Raw genomic sequence first — 10460 nt, forward strand, 5'->3', positions numbered from 1 at the left:
TATATATATATAAGTTCAATAGAAAACAATTATTAATCAATGAACCAATGAACCAATCTAAAACGTCGGAATTTAAAGCGATCAACGACAAATGAAGATTTGTAGACTTTTACAATGGACGCACATGTTTGGATTATAACAAAACCCTTTTTTTTGTATAATTTTTAGGCCATATTTTTTATTGAAAAAAAAAACGAATATACCATTGTTTATGATTTTTCATCATATTTCCATAGAGATTCATATTGATATACAAAATTAAAAAAAAAAAACAAAAAAACCCACTTCATTCCTTTGTTTTTTTGAAAAGTTAAAGCCTATTTTTAATTGAAATTTTTTACTAAATATGACAAAATTCATATTTTTTAGTACTCTTTAAAATTGATTAATAATAATAATAATAATAATAATAACAACAACAACAACAACGTATTTTCAGTTCAGATTCACATTGTGAATCTGTTCAAATTCATAGTATGAATAATAGTAAGTCAGATTCACATTTTGATTTTTGAAAACTAAATTATATATAGTTCAAATTTCCAATGTACATAAATTCATTTGTTGATATTACAAAACTAATTTATTAGTAATCAAAACGTTAAAATATTATAAAATTACATGAGAAAAACAATAAAAAAACGAAGTGGTTATTTTTTTTTTTGAAAAAAAAAGTTTGTTTTTTATATATATCAAAATGAATCTATATGGAAAGATGACGAAAAAGTGTGAACAACGGTATATTTGGTTGTTTTCGATAAAAAAACGGCCTAAAAAATATTTAAAAAGAAAAAAATAGGTGAGTTTTTTTTGGTAACATGTGGTTTTTAGTATACTCCGCCGTATATGCGTCAAATATAGAAGTTTACATCCATTCCCTTGGCCATTGATCATTTTGATTTTCGACGCACGATTAGTTCATTGGTTCTTTGTTTATATATATATATATATATATATATATATATATATATAGAGAGAGAGAGAGAGAGAGAGAGAGAGAGAGAGATACAAATTCAATTGAGAAAAAAAAAATAAAGGTTGAGAGCGAGTGATTCATTTTCAGTCAATCGTTTATTTTTACCTTAAAAGGCTCCAACGTACTAACACGATAGAGGATGGATAGTATTCATATATGAATATGAATATAAGTATATTCATATATTCATCTAGCAATTCAGACAGAGATTGCTGACACCCAGAGTCGCCACAAGAGTTATGCGGACCGATGACACTATGAGCTAGAGTTTCAGATTGGGGATTTGGTGCTCCTGAATGTATCACCCTAGAAGGGTGATATTCACTTTATGAAGCGGGATAAGGTGGGCCCCAAGTTTATTGAACCTTTCAGAGTATTGGTCCGGGTGGGCAAGGTGCCTTACCGACTGCAGCTACTTGAGGAGTTGAGTCAGATTCATGATACATTCCACATTTCCCAGTTGAGGAAGTGTATAGATGATGAGACAACTGTGGTTCATTTGGAGGACATTTATGTCAATGATCGCCTGAATTATATTGAGAGGCCAGTGATGATTCCAGATAGGAAAGTGAAAACCTTGAGGAACAAGGTAGTGAACTTGGTCAAAGTTTAATGGCAACACCGGAAAGGCTCACTTTGATTTATTTTATGAGGTTGACTTCGAGGGAGAAGTCTGATTCTAGTTGGGGAGGATTGTAACATTTGATATTCAAGTAGTTTACATTATTGGTCCCTTATGTCAAAATCTCTGCATTTCAGCCCGTACGTTGGGTGTACGTGGGATACGTACAACGTACATGATCAAGACTTGGAAATGCGAGAATGATCCTAGTAGGTTGGGTGTACATGTGGTACGCAGAGCCTACTAGCTCAGGCCCCAAACCATAAAATTTAGGGTTTGTCCCTATTTAATCAACATTATACCTCCTGTGGACCTTCTAAAGACAGCATCCACTCCTTCCAAACCCTAATCTCGAGTCTCATCCTTGTGTATGAAGATTTTGAAGCTTTTGGTAATTTTGGTGCTTTCTTGTTGAAGAATAAGGTTATTCAAGAAGTTGGTATTGCTTGCAAGCTTGTGGATCCAAAAACTACCTCACATTGTGTATCTTTTGGAGGTATAAAGTTTACACCTTGGTGTGTTTCTTTCTAGATATCTTAAATGGGCAATTTATGACCTTTTTGTCCGAAGTTTGGATCTTTGTGAGTATGATGAACTTCATAGCATATTGCTTGTCCATTCATGTATTTTAGGTCATTTAGAATCATAAATATGCTTTCTTGAAGGTCCCTTTCTTTCCATGCAAGAGTGTTGTGGTTTTAAGTATGGTTTAAGTTAGGGTTTTGAGGTTTAAGCTCATTTCAACCATGCAAAGGCTTAAAGTTATGGGCTTTATGGAGTAAGACATTCTATTGAGGTTAGATCTATGTTTAGGTTGCATGTCTTAATGATTAAGATGTTATGGAGTGACTTTTGGGATCAGACAGCATACGCCCAACGTAGCCAACCCTGATCCCAACCCACCTTGTTCTTCGAGTACGCGATGCGTAGAGAGCATACGCCCAACATACGCATTGGGCACTTAACTCTTGCTAACTATTGACTTTTGGTCAAAGCTTAATGGTATTGGACCATGGAAGCGACAAAATGGTCCTTTTGCCCTTAAAGAGCATGGTTATGTAATTGGACTTGTGAGTTGGGTTATGGACTTTAATTACTTATTAGGATTAATTATTGTGTTCTTAGGTGGAGTCTGGTTCTAGCAGTTCGGGTGTGAGATTTATCTGTCATCAGTGTTAGGTGAGTCTCCTCACTTATTCTTACATGTATGATCGAATAGCTATATATGTGATGACCATTTGGGTCTAATTGTTATTATTATGTTATGTTGTTTACATGTGACCGAGACTTCAGGTAGTCTCCAATGTTGCTGATAACCCATAGGGGTGTGTTGTTTGCCCACTGAGACTTCATGTAGTCTCCATGGTAACTGATAACCCATAATTGTTGGGGGAACTTACTAAGATTTGTGCTTACATTTGTTGATTAAATGTATTTCAGGTACTTCTAAGGATCGCGGGTAAGCGAATGTCTGATTGTACACACTCGTTGGGAGATTTTGTTATTGGACATTATGTGACCCTCTGATATTCGTAGTGATGATTTGTACTTGATACTAGTGATTTTCTGTTGGTTTGGTTTATGAACACTATTTTGGGTAAATTAACAATGAAAATTTTGGTTTGAAATTTAAGGTGTTACACCAACGTATAAAAGCATCAAGTAATAAGATTAGAGTTACACATACATGATTAAGCACACAAAACTCAAATGTGATCTACCGATGTTGGCAGAAGAGAGAAATCAGTAATGGATGCTCAAACTTGAGTTCATGATCTACAAATATATTAGGTGAGTATTATCTCTTTTAGTACAGATGAAAAGTAGCATGAGTGACCATAAACGATTAGACATTCTCTTTAGTTGTGATTGCAGATGCATTTGTATAGTCAAGCTGAAAAAGGAAGTTGTAATGGAAATGGAAGAACCCTAATTGCACTTGACACTCCCGACTGTGGATATATACATTCAAATTAGAAGAAAAGTTGTCAATTCTAACATATAATACGTGGTAGAAACCTAGATTACAAGTTTCGAAACATAGTAAAGCAAGTGATAAAAGGAACGACTTAATGAAAGAACCGATGTTTAATATTACAAATGTTTTATGGATCACTCAAACTCCAAAAATGAAATTAGCGTAAAAACTAAGTCAACAACCCTAACCAGTAACGGTTTCTTGTCGTCTCTTCTTCGATCCAACCTAACTAGTAAGGATCGTCGTCTCTTTTTCAATCGAACCTGCTCGCTTCATTGTATTCTTGTTTCTCCAAATAGGAATAATCTTTGGATAATCAAACTCAAATTTGAAATTTTTTAACCGGGAATCGGAAAGCATAGCCGATAGACAAAAATTGAAAGAGTTTTTTGGAAATCAATAAGTTTGTACCTGATTCAAAGTTATGCTCATATATTGGAAGACGACAGAAGATCTCATTCAGAATTATGCTCCTGATTTCTTGCTATTTAGCTTGATTTGTGGAAGATTTATTGTTCATTTTGTGGGATCACATATAACTTTTACATAAGACAAGCGTGACCGGAAACCATAAGCATGGGTTTTAATAGGACAAAGTGTATTTTTAGTATTTCACAATAAAAGTTTTAGGCGGGAAAATAATCTATGTGGGGTTAAGGAGATGACATGTGACGATACTATTTTATTAGAGTAGAGGATTCTGTTTTTGGAACATTCCTCTCTCTTGGACCCTGTAGAGGGGCTATTCATAGACCCCGCTAGGTAGCTGCTCCTTGGAACCCTGTACCCAAGGGTGCTGCCTCCATACCCCGTATTCTCGAGTTCATAATTAACATTTTGAGTATACACCACACACTTCCAATATCATATAGCAAACATAACACAATCTGTCTCAATAGCAAATCTATTTATACTAAAATATGTTGATAACATTAAAATCACCAACATAAATTTCTAATATCAATACATAAAAACTTATGTCTTGCTTGTGTCTCCTATCAAATTGGTGGATCTATTTGTATTTTGTAATACTATTTTATAAATCAAAACGAAAAGCGCTCGTGTTATGAGGTTTGGATTCGGACGGGGCCCATAATCGATTTTAAAAACCACGGATCTGCTGCTTTCAGTTTCAGAAGCATTTTTTAGGCCCAATAAAACTTTCAAGCCTTTTCATTTCCCGCTCTTCAATTCGAAAATCAGATTAGAGAGAGAAACAGAGAAAATTCCTCAGATTTGCTTTCAGAGGCATCTACAATGGCCGTCGAAATTCCTGAAGAGAAGCACTTGATGCAAAAGATTGCCAAGGTTTTTAACGACGCTCGAGCATCTCGAGCATCACACATCCGCAAGCTCAAAGATCTTTCTGCTCTCCGTTCTTCAGTTCCTCTTGCTCAATTCTTCGATGCTTTCTCTAAAAACCTAACCCTTATCTTCACCACCCAGCGCCGTATCGCTTCTGTCGAACGGATAGTTCAATTTGTTGCTATTTTCGCCTGCCTACGCGATCCTAACCATTCCGAGGACTGTGATGAATTTTTTGAACGGTTTTTGCGGCTTCTCATGGCTGGTACCGCTGCTACCAGCAGAACTGCCAGATTTAGGGCCTGTCAGATCATTTCGGAGGTATTTGTTTGTGTTCTGTTGTTATTTGAGAGTTATGCTTGTTACTTGTCTACTCTTGTTATGAAATTGATACATGGATGTGCATTTATTAGCTAATTTTACTGAAAATCTATGACTATATTGGTCTGTCATTGGCTTTTAGAGTTGAAAATATTTTGGTGATGGAGTCATTATATCAATTTATGTCCGGTTTTACTGTGAGAATCTGGAAAAAGTTATTTTCAGTTCCAAATAGAGAAGTTTGATCTGGAAATTGATGAGTTCTATTTTTTCAAGAAATATGAAATGATGTTTCTGCTAGTACCGTGGTAGAATTCATATCAAAATTGCATTTTGACATTTAGAACTCATATATAGCCCACTTTTGTCAAGGGTTGATGTATTTATTGCCTTTTTCTACTAAACGGAGTATAGATACAATTGACATTCGAATGTCCACATCAATTGTTGTTGGTGAGTGTTCTTATTCACTAGGATGGACTAATAAAATTATATATGCATTGATACTGTATGTGAATTTGAGTAGATCAACTTTATTACTTTACTTATTTCTGTTTTAGTCTCCATCTTTATTTATTTCTCACTCGATGGAATCTTTATTGTCAGATCATAATGCGATTGCCAGACGATGCAGAAGTGAGTGATGAGCTGTGGGATGAAGTAATCGATTGCATCAAGGTTCGTGTGGGGGATAAAGTCCCAGTAATCCGCACCTATTCTGTTAGGGCTTTATCCCGTTTTGCAAATGATGCAGAAAACAGCGACATTCTTGAACTATTACTCGAAACATTACCCTCAGAACAGAATCACGTAAGTTTTGTTTGCCCTAGTTTCTATATTCCACTCTTGTCATTCTTTCATCTCTTAATCACACTCCTTTTCCCAACATATTCTATCTATACAGGATGTTCGCAAAACCATACTTCTATCCTTACCAGCTTCTAATGCAACATCAACAGCAATCATCAATTGCACATTAGATGTGAATGAATCTGTCAGAAAAGCTGCTTATTGTGTTTTAGCCAGTAAATTCCCTCTTCAGAGTCTCAGGTACTTTGTATGCACTTACAAAACTATAATCATATAACACTCTTTTATTAAATCACTCTACTTTAACTCCCAATTCTTTGATTTCTATAGCATTAAGCAAAGGACAATTATACTCCAAAGGGGACTTGCTGATCGTTCTGCAGTTGTCACCAAAGAATGCCTTAAGTTACTTAAAGATGAATGGCTTATGAAGTCATGCAATGGAAACCCAATTGAGCTTCTTAAGTTTCTTGATGTAGAAACTTATGAGTCCATTGGGGTGTCTGTAATGGAGGCTTTATTGAAATCTGGTCTAGTCAAGTTACATGGTGGTCAAACTATCAACCAATTCATATCATCAAACAGCAACACAACTGAAGGTAAGTCATAAGTGTACATTTTCTTTTTCTTTTATACCTTTCTTTCCTTCTTTGAATGAATATTCGGTTATCTTTTTTGTGTATCTCAGGGCAAAATGTGCAACAAGTGGATGCTGAAGTTGCATTGTATTTAAGAACTTTATGCAAACACTTACAAACAGAAGCACAATCAAAAGGGTCTGATGCTGCAATGACAACTGGCACTGAAGCCACTGTATACGCATCAGAAGCTTCCGATAGCAACGATCTTCTTGAAAAGATTCTTCCAGAATCCGTTTCTGACTACATTGAACTAATCAAAACTCATATCGCTGCAGGTGTGAAATTTTTTATAAAACTTACAATCTTTTTCAACACCCTGATTTCATTATTCATAATTCATACAATCTGACTTTCTGATTACGTTAGGACAAGCTAATCGGTTTATAGCAAGACAACTTCTCATACTCGGCTCTATGCTTGATTTCTCTGACGCTACAAACAGAAAAGTCGCAGCAGTATTTGTGTTGGAATTACTAAAAAGCCCTCTTGATCATGAAGTAGATGACGATGGTGAGAAAGTTGTTATCGGAGATGGGATTAGTCTAGGTGGCGAACGTGATTGGGCCGATGCAGTTTCTGGGCTTGCTAAAAAAGTACACGCGTCACAAGGAGAGTTCGAAGAAATCATTCTAGGCGTTATAGCAGATCTTGCTATTCCTTGTAGAGAAAGAACAGCGGATTTTTTGGAATGGATGCATTGTCTTTCTGTTATTGGTCTTCTTCTCGAACACACAAAATCCCTACGTTGGATGTTTGGAAAACCCATCGAACCTTCTGAACTTCTCCATTCTTTACTTCTCCCAGGGGTACTTTCGTCTTTTTGACATCTGTGTATTCATTTTTCTTGAAATCTAATGTTTCTTTTTAATTTTTCTAGGCGAAACACATTCATTTTGACGTTCAACGAGCTGCGATCAGATGTTTGGGTCTTTTTGGGATTTTGGAACGAAATTTAACAGAAGAATTAGTTAAACAATTGAGGGTTTCGTTTATTAAAGGACCATCTCCTGTAAGTAGCATGGCGAGTAAATCTTTAATGGATCTTGCCACGTGGCATGGGCCTGATGCTGTTGACAAATCCATGAACCAAAATCTCTCGTCGCAATTTAAAGAACAAGCGAAAACCATTCATCCAGTTGATTTGAATGAGACAAATGAGGATTTGGAAATTGAAATTATGGATTTGTTATACGCGGGATTTGAAAAAAACGATTTTGGGAAAATTGAAACCGATGAAAACGAATCGGTTCAACCCGTTTTAGCAGAAGGCTTTGCTAAAATCCTCCTTTTAAGTGAAAATTACCCCACGCTTTCATCTTCTTCACATCCTATTCTTTTAGCCAAGCTCATTACTCTTTACTTCAGTAACACAACTGTTGACTTTCAAACGTAAGTCTTGATTTTAATTTAAATATATTTATATATCTTTATAAATTCATTCAAAATAAGTAATCTTTTTTTTTATTATTATTTTAAAAATAGGTTAAAACAATGTCTATCTGTGTTCTTTGAGCACTATCCATCTGTATCTGTGAACCACAAGGAATGTATATGCAAGGCTTTCATCCCTGTCATGAGATCAATGTGGCCGGGAATCAACGGTGTTTCAGGTGGGGCCCCCGCGGTAGTATCCCGCATGCGCAAGCGTGCGATCCAAGCCTCCCGTTTCATGTTACAGATGTTACAGGCTCCACTTTATCCAAAGGAGATTGACAAAAAAGTCAACGAGTCAACTGATGACTTTGACTTTGGAGAAGAAGGCCTTGCTATACACATCACAGCTGAGGTAAAAAATCATTCAATGTAAAAGTATGTTGCTATTTCTTGTGATTTTGCCAAATTGATAATTGTTTTTTTTTGTTGGTGTACAGGTTTTGAGTTTTCAGAAGAAGAAAAGTCCTGCTGAAAAAGCTTATGTTTCAGCTATTTGTAAAGTGCTTGTATTGGTTCGTTTTAGGGGATTAGAACAAGTGGCGATAAAGTTAATGAGGAAGCTTTTGAATCGTGTGGCTGAATCTGTTTCATCGGATAAAGAAACTTTAAAGGAAGTCAAACAAATGGTTGACCAGTTAAAGTCGTTAGATAAAACCCCAGATGAACCATTGCCTGTGGATCAGGCTAATATTTTGTTAGGTAATTTTTTTTTTATTTAGGACCAAAATTGCAAAAATCGGTACACTCAGGGACTGAAACTGTAATTCACTCATAATTTAACTTTTATGTGTTTAACAGAGAAGTTGGATGTACAAGTGAGTATCGATGGCGATGAGTCGTCGATGGACGTGGAGCCGACACCTGTCCCGAGGTCAACAAAGCCGGTGCGGGCCCGGAGACGGGTACGTGAAAAGGAATCATCGTCTTCTGATGATGAAGACGAAACTGTTGTTCCTGTGAATCCTGTGATGATGAGTGTTCGATCACAAAGAGCGAGTAAATCTGCAGCTTTGTCAAAAATGGTTTCTAGTAATAAACCTGTCAAGATTGATGATGAAGAAGAAGATGAGGATGAATCTGAGGTTACATCTGAGGATGAATCTGATTAGATGTTTTGAATGTGTGTGATGTTTGTGTTTTGATATATTTAGTGAAGTTTGTAAGTTGGTTGGTTGTCTATATTGTTGAAATTTGCACTTTACATATTCTCTTTGTGAAGTGAGAAGGTAAGAAGGTTGTATGTTGTAATTGAACTATTTCACCAAGGAACTTAATTAAAGTCCATCGTCATAATTAGTTAAATATATAATCAAACAATATAGTTTTAGTTTTAATCAGATACGGATCTAGTCAAAATTTCTAACTCAAACGACACTTAAATCAGTTTGTGTTAGAAACAAATGAAAACTTAGCACTAAAGGTCTTTATAAAAAAGTTTTACTAGAATTGAAATAGTGAATTTCGTTAAGTTCTTTTTTGGGTTATGATGATAATGTCTCTAGATTGGCTAACGCAATAAGTGGAATTTGGAAATAAAGTTGGTACGAAGCATGTGAGAGTAGAGGTTTGGTGCGCCATTTGTGGAGACAATATGTAAAACTTTCTCAATCAATATAATTTTCATTTTCTCTTGTAGTAAAATAATATTCCCTTCTTTGACATTATCGTAATGTCTATAATTCTATAAAAGAAATGAAATATACCGTTACATATTAAATGTTCTAATGTAATATACATAATAATTTAAAACGAAAATATAGTTTTTTATAGATACCTAATAACGCCTAATAAACAATTAATTTGTTATTGCGAGTGATAGTGCCTAGAAAAATATTAAACCATAAACTTTGATTGGTTACCAACCAAAAAAAATAACAGCTTGTCTTTTGTTTGTTTTCTTAACGCCTTTTGGTAGCATATAACTCGACTAATTAACTTGTTTTAAGATACTATTTAAACGATAATTTAATAGAAATATTATTTTATTTTGATAGTATGATTAATCACTAGATACGTGCTTGGTATATTGATTTTAAATAACAAGAATAGTTTTCTTTTGTTCTAATCAGTGTATATTCTCTTTGTTCCCCCGACACTCACTTTCCTAAAAAAGAATATAAGTAAAATTTAATGGTTGCTTTGTTATTTATTATAAAGTGCAAGTTAAGTTACGTATTGATCTTTGTAAGTGTAAGTTACGCCTTGATCTTTGTAGATATAACCAGTATAAACCCTTTCAATATTTATTGTCTTTTAAACTACATTGGCAGTCATTCAACAATAGTTTGCGTATTAATAACATTACTTAGTTGACATCATTATATAAAGTATCCATTAAAGTGGATCATATTTTGGCGTTCTTCATCCCATTAC

General features: G+C 34.9%; 1 protein-coding gene across 1 annotated transcript; it reads left to right on the forward strand.

Annotated features, from left to right (window-relative positions):
• Positions 1 to 4753: 4753 nt before the first annotated feature.
• Positions 4754 to 9335, forward strand: EMB2656 (ARM repeat superfamily protein). Its single transcript, XM_079025012.1, has 10 exons — positions 4754 to 5202; positions 5809 to 6012; positions 6107 to 6252; positions 6343 to 6611; positions 6701 to 6928; positions 7020 to 7459; positions 7531 to 8042; positions 8136 to 8439; positions 8525 to 8786; positions 8886 to 9335. The coding sequence occupies exons 1-10, from the start codon at positions 4834 to 4836 to the stop codon at positions 9194 to 9196; spliced, it is 3045 nt and encodes a 1014-aa protein (XP_078881138.1). The 5' UTR covers positions 4754 to 4833; the 3' UTR covers positions 9197 to 9335.
• Positions 9336 to 10460: the final 1125 nt, after the last annotated feature.

Source organism: Lactuca serriola, chromosome 2 (genome assembly GCF_051521515.1).
Source record: "Lactuca serriola cultivar US96UC23 chromosome 2, Lser_US96UC23_V15, whole genome shotgun sequence".
Classification (NCBI taxonomy): domain Eukaryota; kingdom Viridiplantae; phylum Streptophyta; class Magnoliopsida; order Asterales; family Asteraceae; genus Lactuca; species Lactuca serriola.

Coding starts and splice junctions, on each gene's coding strand:
- EMB2656 (XM_079025012.1), top strand. CDS start 4,834: ATGGCCGTCGAAATTCCTGAAGAGAAGCACTTGATGCAAAAGATTGCC. Junction 6,253..6,342: donor TTCCCTCTTCAGAGTCTCAG/GTACTTTGTATG, acceptor TGATTTCTATAG/CATTAAGCAAAGGACAATTA. Junction 7,460..7,530: donor ATTCTTTACTTCTCCCAGGG/GTACTTTCGTCT, acceptor TAATTTTTCTAG/GCGAAACACATTCATTTTGA.